The sequence below is a fragment of the Bolinopsis microptera genome, chromosome 3, assembly GCF_026151205.1.
Source record: "Bolinopsis microptera isolate Bmic1 chromosome 3, MBARI_Bmic_1.0, whole genome shotgun sequence".
In the NCBI taxonomy this organism is placed as follows: Eukaryota; Metazoa; Ctenophora; class Tentaculata; order Lobata; family Bolinopsidae; genus Bolinopsis; species Bolinopsis microptera.
Window position 1 is genome coordinate 17,665,640 of NC_087074.1, and position 14,456 is coordinate 17,680,095.

General features: G+C 40.2%; 2 protein-coding genes across 3 annotated transcripts; one reads left to right on the forward strand and one right to left on the reverse strand.

Moving 5' to 3' along the window:
• Nucleotides 1-44: 44 nt before the first annotated feature.
• LOC134812102 (proton-associated sugar transporter A-like) lies at nucleotides 45-4,598 on the forward strand. The gene is made up of 10 exons (XM_063819289.1): nucleotides 45-399; nucleotides 575-791; nucleotides 1,298-1,435; nucleotides 1,555-1,824; nucleotides 1,957-2,169; nucleotides 2,409-2,600; nucleotides 3,011-3,095; nucleotides 3,451-3,697; nucleotides 3,849-4,011; nucleotides 4,150-4,598. The coding sequence occupies exons 2-10, from the start codon at nucleotides 614-616 to the stop codon at nucleotides 4,305-4,307; spliced, it is 1,644 nt and encodes a 547-aa protein (XP_063675359.1). The 5' UTR covers nucleotides 45-399; nucleotides 575-613; the 3' UTR covers nucleotides 4,308-4,598.
• Nucleotides 4,559-13,537, reverse strand: LOC134812100 (uncharacterized). 2 transcript variants are annotated; one of them, XM_063819288.1, is made up of 13 exons: nucleotides 13,357-13,537; nucleotides 12,981-13,167; nucleotides 12,116-12,291; nucleotides 11,687-11,907; nucleotides 11,403-11,501; nucleotides 10,988-11,093; nucleotides 10,061-10,168; nucleotides 9,770-9,928; nucleotides 9,051-9,264; nucleotides 8,722-8,857; nucleotides 7,928-8,134; nucleotides 7,509-7,712; nucleotides 4,559-6,979 (listed from the first exon to the last, which is right to left on the reverse strand). In XM_063819288.1, the coding sequence occupies exons 1-13, from the start codon at nucleotides 13,442-13,444 to the stop codon at nucleotides 5,123-5,125; spliced, it is 3,762 nt and encodes a 1,253-aa protein (XP_063675358.1). In that variant the 5' UTR covers nucleotides 13,445-13,537; the 3' UTR covers nucleotides 4,559-5,122. The 2 variants fall into 2 exon arrangements, with proteins under 2 accessions (XP_063675358.1, XP_063675357.1); XM_063819287.1 differs by having other exon boundaries at nucleotides 9,770-9,940.
• Nucleotides 13,538-14,456: the final 919 nt, after the last annotated feature.

Genomic DNA, 14,456 nt, shown 5'->3' on the forward strand with positions numbered 1-14,456 from the left:
TGATATCTAAATTTAGAGCAGAGACCTATCCTGAATCTACAAGTACATTGACTTCGGGCGTAACTCTGATGAAACATGCGACTCAATGCTTTACTCAGAGTTGTGTGTCAGCATGGATAAACTTTGTTTTAACATTGTATTGTCAGCTTTCTTTCTACTCAACTGAAATATTCGCATTTCAGAGCTCAGTAAACTTGCATAATTATCGAGTTAATTTTCTTTTGTTGTTTTATTTGTCGGCCACTAGTTGCGGCTAGTGCTTTTTAAAAATGTTTCATTGCTAAAAATCTGTTTGATAAAATTGAAGTTCCGAAAAATCTCCAAATATTCGTCAAAAACGGTTTTAATATCTAACAAAACAACGCAACGAAACGGCTACAAGTGCAAGAGTATAAAAAGGTAGGTACAACATAACTTACACATGGTCGTTTAGAGATTATCTCAATTTAGATTAGATAACGCAAAACGCGATAGTGTAACAGAATATTTCATAGTCATACAATCAATTTGAACAACAAAAATGATGATCACCTTAATTCCGCGTTATTCCTAATGAGACAAAAACATTTCCCAGCAGGAAGAAGATTTTATCTCACCGTAATATCTCAATAAAATGACGTCATCAGTTGATCAGAAAGTCAGTATTCTATCTCTACTCCGTGCCTCAGCTATATTCGGTGCTATAGAGTTCGTGTACAGTGCTGAAACAGCATACTCTACCCCTCTCCTCGAGTCAGCTGGTATTGATGAGAAGTATACTGCCCTCACCTGGTCTATGAGTCCGGTTATAGGTACTGTTAGTGTTGTCATGGGTACTGTTTGTGTTGTCATGGGTACTGTTAGTGTTGTCATAGGTACTGTTAGTGTTGTCATGGGTACTGTTAGTGTTGTCATAGGTACTGTTAGTGTTGTCATAGGTACTGTTAGTGTTGTCATGGGTACTGTTTGTGTTGTCATGGGTACTGTTAGTGTTGTCATGGGTACTGTTAGTGTTGTCATGGGTACTGTTAGTGTTGTCATAGGTACTGTTAGCGTTGTCATGGGTACTGTTTGTGTTGTCATGGGTACTGTTTGTGTTGTCATGGGTACTGTTAGTGTTGTCATGGGTACTGTTAGTGTTGTCATAGGTACTGTTAGTGTTGTCATGGGTACTGTTTGTGTTGTCATGGGTACTGTTAATGTTGTCATGGGTACTGTTTGTGTTGTCATGGGTACTGTTGCTGCATCTTACTTGGCACAAAACACAGTTATAAAGTTTGTTTTGGACAGACGTTTACCTGAGACTCTTGTTTTGCAGGGTTCGTGTTGCAGCCGATAGTTGGTATTTTAAGTGACAGATGTATGTGCAGATGGGGGAGGAGGAAACCGTTCATCCTCATCCTTGCTCTCATCATCTTCACTGCTTCCTTCATTTTACCTCTAAGCAGGGACATTGGTAAGAAAGCAAGCATAATTTATATATATGATGCTGTATTTGAAGTGGTTCAAACTTAAAGGGAATTAAAGGGATTTGACATCTTTCAAGAATTTCATTTCTTAACTTATTCATTTCAGGAACCAATCTAGGTAACATTTTCAAGTTTAGCCCCACAGTGATCACAGGAGCAGTTACAGTAATCAGTGTCATCATGTTGGACTTCTGTAACGACTCCATTCACACCCCACTGCGAGCCTTCCTAGCTGACGCGTACCCTCGTACAGTGGAGGTACAGGAGCTGAGTAACACTCTCTACTCTATTGTGGGAGGGTTCGGGGGCATGTTCGGGTACATTCTCTGTTCTATTGACACGTCTTTTGTTGAGGAACCCATCTCGAGACTCACAGGTACATATCATATTGTCATCTACACCAATAAAAAGGGTTGAGTCCGCTCACTCAGATAATACAAAATTTAAGGACAAGTCTGAAGTCATGCAACATTACAATGCATTCTGGTTACTATAAATACATTTGCAGGGTCGAAAGAATACAACCAAGAGAAGGCAGTGTTTGGGGTGTGTATCGTGGTTCTAATCCTCGGCACCGTCATTACCCTCACCTCCCGCAAAGAAAGGAACCCTAACTTGGAGGGGAGCGAAGAGGAACCGCTCATCCAGAAACGTAGGGAGATACTGAAAATTAGTGATGATAACGAACCTGAGATGATCATTAAAGCTCATAGTTTACAAGGTAATGGTACATGATAACTCTGAGTTGTTGATGGAAGTTTGTGATTGATGTGATCATGATACTATATTACTCTAAGACTTCGAGTCAACGATTTGTTACCTTATAGCATTTGCAAATCGAGATTTCTGTATCTGAGCGAATTTTCTGATTTGCTTACTTCACTGTGGTCTGATTTACCCAACGTTGGCAATTTTTACCTAAATCACTTCAACACCACAACCATGACGATATTCCCTCAGAGGGAGACGAAAGTAGGATAAGTTTGAGAACTTTGGTACTGAGTATAGTGAAGATCCCAGGAAAGATAGCAGTGTTGATGATAATGCAGCTTTTGACGAGTTCTATCATGTTTTGCTACTTCCTGTACTTCACTACATTTGTTGCTAAAGTTGTTTACAACGCGAGCCCTGGAGATAAACATTTCACTGATGGTAAGGTTGCTTTTCTGTTTGTATGTTAAAAACGGGCTAGTATAGCTTCTTTGAGTTCGAACACTAAATTCGTTAAAATTTAAAATCCTTTGGTCACTCTAAATTTAATTAAGAGTTTACTTAAGAGTTTAAAACATTCAGCAGAGTTTGAGTATTTGTTGATAGATTTGCAATTTAATCAGGTATTTAATCATTATATGGGATGCATAATAATAATAATATCACACTTCTTTTGAAAGGATTCACCCGTACGTTTATAACTAATGGATTATATAACTAGTATTAAATCATTTTAATTCGAAAACTCTAGTGCGGTTTAAAAACTAAATCTGAATCTCACTAAAATTCAAATCATCAAGCGGACCGCGTTAAAAAAACTTTGAATTGACGATATATATTTTAATCCCCAGGTGTGAGATGGGGTTGTCTGGGGATGACCTTGATGTCTTTAACCTGCATCACCTTCAGTTTCCTGCTACCCACCTTCATCAAAAGGTTTGGAATTTAATCTTTCGTTTATCTTATCTTTAAACTCACGAATGTGGTTACAGTTCAGTTATAGGGCCTCAACTTCAAGTTCATAATTGTTCGAAATAATTTATATTGAAATGTGATAAGGTGCTATCTAGTGTTCATGTTTTTACGAACAATTAACTCGATGGGTTTGAAAAACATGACTGACCTATGACCTAACAATCTAAATTCCAAAAGTAAAGATCGTATGATTTAACAACCACCATGAGGCTTATAATTAAATTTAAATAACCTATGAGTCATAACAATAACATGACCTTATCCCCCAACGGTGCACTGGTACTAGCACTACCGTAATAACCGTACTATTCCACAGGACCTCAATCAAAGCGATCTACTTCATTAGCCACGTGGCAGCATGTGCCGGGTTCGCTCTAATGCCTTGGTTCGCCAACAAGACCACAGTCATCCTATTCAGCATATTTCCTGGAGTCCTGAACTCTGTCTACCTCGTCCTTCCCTTCATCTTACTTTCGCAGATCCACCAGATTCCTGCTATTAAAGCGGAGAGAGGCTATGCTACTGATGTGGCACTGTTGGTCAGCTCTACTTTTGCAAGTCAGGTGAGAGAAGTAGAACAATTAAATTTCCGTTCTGCTGTAGAAATAAAAAGAATATCTACTTTTGGATAAGGCTAATTATAGATGAAAGTTGTCAGAAAGTTGTTCAACTCTCTCGAAGTTCAAAAGATAATATACTAAAACCATATTCCAGGTACTACTGAACATGTTCCTGGGGACGGTGATAGAGATAACGGGTATAAACGTGGTAATGTACACAGCAAGTGTAATAGCGTGTGTGGGAGCCTTTGTCAGTCTCTACCTCCCTGTCATGCCTAAACCTTCCATTTACAAAACTGTGTCTGCTATCTCAATTGGTAAGTGTGCAAGGCTTTATTTTATTGTTCTAAACTAATACTGCATTTAGAGCATAGTGATTCTGATACTAGCTTCTAGCCATTTCCCTAAAACGTATGAGACTATAAAATCTTTGCTTTAATCCTTTATTTGCTCAGTTGGTTCCCTAAAAAGCGGAAGAGGAAACCTGCTAATGTCCTCCACCACCTTTAACGAAGATTGGGACGACATTGAGGACATGAGATCTGAACCAGTCCGGTCAGAACCTGCCAGATCACCCACTAAAGTGCGATTTTCAACAAGATCACTCCTGTAGCGTGAGGTAATAGAATGTAACGTGACGTCAAAGAACGTTATGTGACGTCACCGAACGTGACGTCATGATGTGGGCACTAGATAAGAGATTAAACTCGATCAAGATGTGAAACTGATGCAGCAAGGACCTATTAAGATGACACTTGAAAGGATCAGGGAAAGATAAATTGACTCTGCAGTGTAGAAAATCAACCTGTTTTTGAATTATGTGAACTCTATTTTTTTTTTTAATTTGACAATTTGGACAACGTCTCAATATTTGTATGAAATTCTTATTTTGCATTCAAATCACAAGAACATCGTACCATAATTTAAATCGTCGTAAAAGTTAACTTAGAATGAGAATTTACGTCACGGAAAATAGCGTATCATCTATTAAAAAGATGTCATTTTTATTTCGCATTCAAATTCCACAGAATTTTTAAATGTATTTACAAGAAGCATTACAATCTTGCTAGCCAACAACAACTTCATACTTTTTAACTTCCATTGATCCATTATTTGATTTCTAAAAGGGTTTTATACCTTCATATAACTAGTCCTAGAGGTACAAACAATCCTATATATAGTCATAACAGTCTTTATCTGATCAGAGGCTTCGATCAAAACCACTGATATTATCACAACATTGAATTGTTTTGTTGGAATCAGAGTTAGAATCACAGTTTAGTTGAAACATTCTTAACATTGTTCGTTATATTTTTCTGATACTCGGATTCTCAGTGGCCATCACAAGAATTCATAGTCAATACAGTGGAGTAATCACATCAACCCATTGATTTGTAGTACTTGAAATAGATCCAAGATCTTAAATCCTCAGAGTCCAGCATCTTGCATGATGAGATGATGAGGGAGAGAACGGCTAGAAAGACTTGCACTAGAACGACTTGTACTAGATAAGGACATTATTCCTGCGCCGTCCACAATCCTCTCCATATTGTCCTCATCCGATAGCTCCTCCCCAAGTTCATTCTCCAAATCCAGGAGTTGGGCCTCTATCTCCAAGTCCAAATCAGGGAAGATCGAATCAGTCATCTCTGATCTTACAGTTGCATCACTCTCGTTCTGCGAGGAGGGCTCCTGGAGAGCATCCTCCAGCCGCGGACAGGTCCAGGTTTCAGATTTCAGATCAGGATTAATCATGTCCAAAGAGTAACCAGAGGTGCTGGTGAGCATCTCAACGGGGTAGGGTGGAGTGGGAGGCCGGTCCAGCAGGTCTCTCTCAACTGGCTCAACTGATCTGGTCATTGTCTGGGATTTAGAGAATCTTCTCTCGTACCTTCTCTGGGCATCTGTCAATGGTTTTGTTAACCTCGGAGGTTCCACAACAACCGGGCCATCTTCAGGTGTGGTGACACGGGGCTTTCTTGAAGATATGAAGTTTGATTTTTTGTGATAAGGTTGAGATCGAAGGGAATTCCCCGCAAGGGCCATAACCAAGGGGTCATCAACAGTCCTACTCTCAACCATGGGTGTGGCCTTCTTTGGTAAGGTTTGATAACCCCTGGTAGGAGGGGACCTGGTCTCGGTGACGTCATCAAACAACATATCAAAAGTAGGAGATACTTTTCTTGGGCCTTCATTAGCCGATTTGCTCCGGGAGTGTGGAACACTTTTTGATCTGGAAGTTTGGCCGTTACTTATTTCATTTGGACTCAGGTTTTTACCAGAGTAGTAGCCTCCGTCACTGGACGGTGTTCTGAGAGTGCGATCGTCCGGAGAGAGTCTGGGACAGTCTTTGTGAACTTGAATCGTATGCTCAGATCTTAACTGTTTGGTTGCAGTATTTCTTTGTTGAGCGAACCTAGAAATCATTGAGTCTTTTGAGCGAGATTGTTTTATGTTGGGAACAATATGAACAGGGCTCGACCGTACGTTAGTCCTGGCAGGAGGTGCGGACTTTTGTCTTCCATATGAGGATCTTCCGTTAGTCCTCTGAGGAACAGTGTTAGATTCCATGTCAACCTGCTGCTCACATCTCAGCTGATCAAACAGGTTGGGTCTCTCAAACTCCATCTTCGGAACTGGACTGATCGGGTTTGAACAAGACGATGCAGTACTGCCAGTGCTCCCCTTTGAAGCAGATCTCTTGAGTGATAAGAACCGTTTAGAGGGTCTAGCCGGACAGGATATCATCATTGTATCAGAAGATTCAGACTCTGTGCTCTTCATTCGAGTCCTTGCTCTTGTTTGTTTCGATTGTTTGTCCCCACTGGGGAATCCTCTGTTCAACTTCCTCTTCTCAAAGTTCAGAGGTTGCTTCCTCCTCTGAGAATCAATACTCCTCCGATCAGAAGTAGATCTTGCGAACCTGCAGGGTCTAGTTCCGTCCTCCTCGTCTGAGGAGAAGAGTAGGTCTAAAAAGCTGCCTGTATCGCTCCAGCTGGTCAAGTCACCCGGACGTTTAGTGTTTGTTCTCTTCCTGCTCTGGTCTATTTTAACAGAGCTTTGTTCCCCAGCAGAGGACAGAGACCGCGTCCTTTGCTCCACTTCCGGCTTGTTTCTTCTTTTCGGTTGAAGAGTCCCGTATTTCCTATCGCCGTCCTCTTTATTGATCCCCTCAATCTTGGTGATGCAGTCCATTACGTTTTGGAGGTTGTGGCTTCGTTCTCTCTCCTCTTTTCTTAGTCTGAGAGCTTCGCGCCTCCGTTCTGATCGCTTCTCAAATTCCACCTGGGTAATTTATGGAATTACTGTCACTCAATTCGGATTGATCAAACGAATCAACTCCACTAAATCTAAATTTGAAATCGAATTCATTCTTAATCTTCAATGATAATTTGTTGAATAAATATCCCATGATCGATCAGGAGATTATGGGAAAAATAGGACTATCACAGGAATGAGAGAGAATAAGTTCCCCGTATGATACTGTTCTGCGAGACTGTTCTAAATTAGGGCGCCGAGAGGATATGTCAGGGCGGGAAGGGTGGTGAGGTGTAAGGGAGTTGATGTTGTGAACAGTGCAGGGTTGGATTATTTGTAGAATGAGTCTAATTGATCGGAAACTATTGTAACTAGGGGAGGAATGGGAAGTATTCGGATATATTGACTATTGAGTGAATGATTAATTTATACTGATAGTTTGGAGACGAGTTGACCACATGAAGATATGTGTAAGAGTGGGAATGTGTGTGGGACTGGGAATGTTTTCTTAGTCAGGATATTGGAATAAGAGGTGGAATAATAAAAAGTACCGTACCTTACACAGCCTCCTCAGTTCCTGAACTTCGTATGATTTCCCCCTGACCATGGCCCGCTGCACAATGAGAGGAGGAGATGTTGCTCGGAGCTTAAAACAGTGCACCGAGTGGAAGAACATCTTGTCAATCTCTATCGAGGTTGATTTGTGAATGATGGGTTGAGCGCAACCTTGGCAGATTCTGTTTTTTGACGTGTCCCAATCCTGAGAATTGTATAAATATCAGACGTTAAGCTTATGTAATTCAACAAAACTTGCCCATGATAGAAGTTTGATTTTCCAAGGAATAAAAGTACAAAATAACAAAATGGCAATGTATCACCATACTAAAGAAACTAAGAACCGCAAAAACACTAATCGGCCACCTATTATTCGTAATTACTCTAATATAATTTTAGTGGTATATCAGTATCACTCACCCTACAAAGTTTGGAGCAGACAGGGCCGGGGAAATGCTCCAGGTCCAAACAGAGCATGGTGCAGATCCTACAGGTCTTAGGACAGGACCGTCTGTGGACCATACCCTTGTCAGAGGGAGCCAGGACGTAGCCACACTTGTTACAGTACTGAACTCCGGGTCCGGACAGGTAGTAACATTCCAGGGAGCAGTAGGGTTTGTCTTCCTCCTGAGAGTGGAGGTTTACGTTACAGTGGGTGCAGATCAGTGGCGTAACGAAAGGCCCCGCTGACCCCGCTATGCGGGGGGGGGGGGGGGCATCTTAGGGGGGCGCCAAATCATCGTTTGAATGTGGGACATTTTTGAAAAACTTAACTGAGGTACTCTAGAAACACATTTTTTTAGAGATTTTTACGTAGTATCCTCTGAAATCACCTAATTTGTTTAATTATAGGGAGGGGCACCAAAAGGGGAGGGGCGCCAACAGGGGGGCGCTTTTTCGGCGGGGGGCGCCAACAGGCAACGTTGCGCCACTGGTACAGATTATTATTGTTTGGGTAATTTTGGAACATTCTACGGTTTATTGGCAAAGGTAGTGACTTAACACTTCCTGGCATAAGGTTAAACCTCAACCAGTAGAGATAAAACCTTAAATTTATCGGAATTTCTAGAAATAATTACGGATAACAACTGCGAGGAAAGTTCCCCAAATTTGTTGCAATCGGTGAAACGACATTAGGGGGCCGAAATCAGTTTAAAAACTGGTGTAATTATGTTGAGAGGAACATCCTAGCAAGACTTTGAAACACCCCGTACCTTGACGAAAAGGGAGAGACAAGGGAGCCCACACTTGGTACATGCAGGCCCACACTCCAGATGGTAAGGTCTGTTCTGGTGGTAGGACACCCCGTACATGTCACGACATATCACCCCGTTACAATCCTGACAGAACCTGTAATTGGGGGATCTTATCACCACGTGTTATAATATCGGGTAATTTAAATAGATTTTGTGGAAATCTCCAGTGATTTTCGAGCATGTTTGCTTGTATATATGGGATATAGAATCTTTGAAAAGCTGGATATATGTGATATCACGTGATTAATAATAGCGTTAAATCACATAAACTAAAAGTCAGCCCTCACCTGAAATGCCCCTCTTCATCCGGGTCACTGTACCCAAACAACCTCTCCTGGTCCCCTAACGGCCCCCTAAATATAAAGGGAGTCAGAGCTAGAGGTTGTCCTCTGTTCCTACCCCCCTGTCGGTTGAGATAGAGAGAGGGAATGTTGACCACTTCAGTCTCTTCTGGGTATAAAGCTCGTACAGTGCTTTCTATTGTCACCACGTGTGAGTCACCTGATAATTAATAAATAGACTAGTATCGGGCTGATTATTCAACAGGATTAACTGGATTTATTTGAGCAGTAACTCACTGTTAAAAGTTGGTCAGTTCTGCAGAGTTGTAACATTGTTACCGTTTACACGGAAACACTGTAAATTGTTTGGAGGGATAACAAGCTTATAATATAATAATGCCTTCGGCTCTTCGGGCTCCGCTTGATAATTCCCGACAGCTTGCTGGAGGGAATTTGCGGCCCGAAGAACCGGAGGTATTATGTATTATAATATTTTCCGGTTCCGAATTGGAAGGGGTGTAATCCGATACGTGCGCATCATACAATATAGTGTCTAATATATAGAACGCCAGTGTTATTTGTTTTACAACTTGCCGCCAGCCAGTCTGAGGTCTATGCTGATAATACCTTGGCTTCCCTTGCGGGATATATCGGCAAATTATCAGCTCTCGGTGTCCGAGACTTTTAGTGGATATAATTCCCGGAAGGTATTATAAATCACATACCGTTTAGTTCGACCTGCTGCCACACAGTACCCTCAGGAATGACAACATGGACTTTCGCTTTGCTGACATTCTTCATTGTAAACTTGACATGTTCAGACTTCTGGTGGGCAGTCAGTTTGACACGACCCCGTAGCACGTGGGCAAACAGCTGGCGGCTTTCTGGGATACAGTCTAATAGAATGTTAGGATAAAACCAAAGTGGAGGTGATTAATATAATTCTGGAATATTTGCGATTAGTTGACAGCTATGTTTGCTGAGAAGTGTGAAACTCAGTGACAATATAACCCTACCAGCGATGTTGACGGTTTGTAGTCCGAGTAGGAAGGGAGAGTAGATCCCAACACTCTTCGTCCGGAGACTCCGTGTATATGAGCTGGTCACCAGGAGGTTCAGATAACCTGGGGGGAGAACAGTGTGAATGTTAAGAGAGGTTGTTTTATACAGACCGAATAATATAATGAAATAAGTAATATATTTTAATATAAGTTAATACTATAAGTAAATCATGTAATAATATATGATTACGATAGAAAGATCATCATATCTTTGTCAACAGTATCACAGATTTATATCCCATTAATAATCCGATTATTTTGTTGGTCCCGATAATCAACAAATATAACCAATAATTAGGTTGTAAACTAATGACATTAAGAAACAATTCCAATTAGGTTAATAAAGCTTGCAGTTTGCAAGTGTACCCCTACAGATTATTGTTACGATATTTTGCCACAAATGGATTTCTTTAAAGATACACATTATGCCTTTCTCTTCTTAATATAATGACCCTAATCTTTCCTAGCAATACCCCATAAACACCCCAGAAGTTACTGTCTTTGCAACTGATGCATTTTTATAGATTTATAAATTAGATTTCAACAGATTGACACAATATCCCAACACGATATCTTAACAGGTAAAACAGTTCAATCTGATTTTCCGGGTCAAAAGAAAATCTTAACTTCCCACATTAATTATTAATCATTTCCATTTATCGTACCATTAAAAAATCAGGCCCTTCACACTTTGTTTCTGTCTGGTTCTAATATACCGTTACAATAATGAGTTGTATATTTCGATACAGTTGCTAGCAAAAGTGAAAACATACAAGAATCCTTCCTTTGATCAGACAAACTGCAATTCTTCCGGCTTTACAAAATTATTCATCTCAATCAAAACACTTTGTCACAATTTGTCACCCGTCTCACTGTACCCACCTAAACTAAGTTTACTAAGGTCCTTATGGGGCACCTCGCACCCTGATAGCGTATAGTTCTTTGTAGCTTGCTTCAGAAAGGAGTCCCTAGCTGCTACATCTGTCACCTGGGGGAGGAGGCGTGGTTTTAGTATGAGGTCACTGTTTTGGTGTCGCTGTAAAATGTAAAGTATCGATATATACAGTGAGACGGCACGAGGGTATGTCAAAGCTGTTATTGTTAAATTCTTCAATTTGTCGAAAGTAAAAGCCGGATTACTCCCACAAAAAACTGTTGGATATGATGAAAATAATCCAAAAGTTTTCCGAAAAGTTCCTGGAGGGGCTCAGTAGACAGGAAATTGATTTTGTGACTTATTTATTGAGTAATCAAGAACACTAAATCCGGGAAATTGTGCAGAGTAATCGTAACGAACCTCGTATTTCATTGATATTGAGACGTATACACACGCCTTCCGACACGACTCGTGCGACAGTACAATCCTTGAGTCGGCTCTCACCAACTTCTCGTCAACCTGTAACACAAAGAATTGAGCATTAGTTAAAAACGTAAGGTAGATCAGGAATTAAGATTAAATAGTTAGTGAAGGCAATCTCCGCATTCCTATTCTTTGTGTTGGTTATACCGACAAGATATGCTACAAAATGCTGCTGTAATGTCTACATACTGCTCTATTCTCTAACTCTAAGGTTTACATACCTCGATCACGTCGATGCTGGAGTAACTCTCATCCTGAGGCCGGGGTTCAGGTGACAGCACATCAGCAGATGTGATCTGGAGAGCAGCACCTGATCCTGCTTCCTCTCTACTCCCCTCTTCTTCACCCCCACTACCGTTACTGCTCGGTTCTATAAATCCTGTGTCGTGGTCACTGTGATCTGACTCCAGCACTGGAGTGTGCCGCTCTTGTCGCAAACTCTCTGGGTTTTAAACTGTTTCAGTATTTACCGGAATCCCAACAATGATGTTAATAAAGGAGTCCATATTATGTTTATTGGATCGGTGCTTTAGTGCTCTAAATAAATATGTTTTTAAGCACAATGATTAAGTTAATACTCAGTAAAAAATATTCTCACGGTTTAAAAATCTATAATAGGGAAGTAGGTAAGTATCCGAGGGTTATTTTACCGGTATGTTCGCAAACAGATCTGGTCCAATCTGTTATAATATCCTGTTTGGTGAGTGTGGATTCTCCAGTTATAATATCTTGTTTTGTCAAGGTAGAGGATCTGGTGTCTGACAAGATATTATCGTATTTACTCCGCAGAACTTCTAGTATCCCCACCACAACTTCACGCTTTCCCCTGAAGAAGAAACACAGTGAGATCACCCATTTAGAGGATTGTTAAAACCTCATTCGAATCTGTCTGGGGTAATTGTAGAATGTGGATGTCATCCTTCTTCGGCTCCATTGATAACACTAAGACTAGTGTTCCAGAACGGGAATTTTAATTTTTGAGTGAATTATTACAACCCCTTAAATAGGAATTTACAAAACCTTAAGTTAAAGAGTTTCGCTATGTTAGGTATAAAGTAATACCGCCCTTACATAATACTACATATAAACATAATACATAATTATAATGACGACACTTGCTAACTAAAGATAAAAAAGCAAAAGCTTTGATCAAACGGCCAGCGATTTTAAAATAATGACTTTGTAATTGTTATTTAATCATACCATCCTAGTAAGGTTGACAATGTCGTCATCATAACATTATAAAGATTTTCAGAGAAACACAAGAGGCCGATGACATAAGGTCCTATTTTTATTCGCCTCAAAATCTGCCACAACAAATTACATAAATTATGATGACGAATGATAAATACAACTTCTGATTTCCTTATAATATTTCGCTTCACATGTTCCATTTAGGACGGTTGTCGGTCGAGCTGATTCATGAAAAATAACATGATGTTCTTCGTTTGAATTAAATTTTTTAAATTGAAAGATTTTCCTGAAAATATTCCAAAAATGATCACAAAAACGAACCTAAAGATATCAAGAGGCTTGACATCAAGATGAGTGCCATCAGAAGCTAGACAAGCCAAAACACTCTTAATATTATCCAGAGAGTGAGACATGGTAGTGGGGGTGTCAGTAAACTTCCCCAGAGCCTCGGAGACTGCTGCCTCGTTGTCAGTGAGCAGCAGCACTGTCAGCTCCATTAGTACCGTCCCTGGGGGAGGAGGGGCAGGTCAAAGTCCTGTTCTTTTTGATATTTTTAAGAGAAGCCATTATAAAAGAGGAATTGTCCTGATACTGTACCATTTAGATATGAAAAGACAACTTCAACAAGTAAAACTTTGAATTTGGGGGAACCAGAAACTGAAAGAACCAGATCACCTTATTCATTAGGATGACTTACCATCGCAGAAGTCTTTAGCAATGTCATTAACAACCGCTGTTCTCAGTTTCGAGGCAACCCACTGTAGTAAGACAGTGGAGGAGTCCATATGACATTATCTTCTTTCTGATAAGAGAAGTGGTGTGAAGATAATGCAGTGGTGGCGTGAAGATAATGTAGCGAGCATCTTTTTATGGATTGGAATATACAAATAATGTTATTGAAGCTTATGGACCGAAAATATGCACAATCGTCAGTGGAAAACACGAAGCGTGACAAAGAAAACGTAATTTTAAACCAGCAATAATATAACGTCAGATCAACGTCAGATCAACGAATTGAACTGCTACACAGATATAATGATGGATCCCGATGGATCCCGACCAACCAGTCGAGTAAAACTGAATAATTCTAGAATTACATAATTTGCAAGAGTTAAATAGTTGGGTATCATGTCTGGCAGATTTGTTGACTTGAGGACAGTTCCACGTGATGCCAGACAAGCCCTCTTTACAATCCCCTATTGTCTGCCAGGCTGTTTAAGATACGTGAAGAATGTGGGTACACTGGAAGAGTGCCGGCACGGTAATTTTCAAATTATCAACGTTCTCGATAGTATAGATACAAAGGATAGAAAACTGAGTTGAACCTTATTATGGGGTTTAAAGCACTGATTTTATCACTGTAGGAAGCTTGAAACTTTTTTTATAGGGAAACAGGATATTCAGACAGGAAATCTGGGATTAGAGTTGATAAGGTGGAACCCGGCCTCTGAACAGGATCTCAAAACGGCAATTTAGGGATATCAATGAGGTACTTGGAGAGCATGAGATTTCACAACATCCAAACAAGGTTTGATTGTTTTGTTCAGAGAAACAGGTCCTGATATGTTATAATGAGATATCACGTGGAACTTTCAGATAGGCCCCTTATTATACCGACTGTCACACAGCACACCCAGTCTACAAATGCTTTCATTATTACGATACAACCTAGAGCTGCATTAGCCATTAAACCTTAAATATACTAATATACGAGGTAAACTTTGTGAATATAACGAAGCAACGCAGCTAACAATGGGTAACTAATGATAATGGATGGTAACACTCGCAATAATCGTA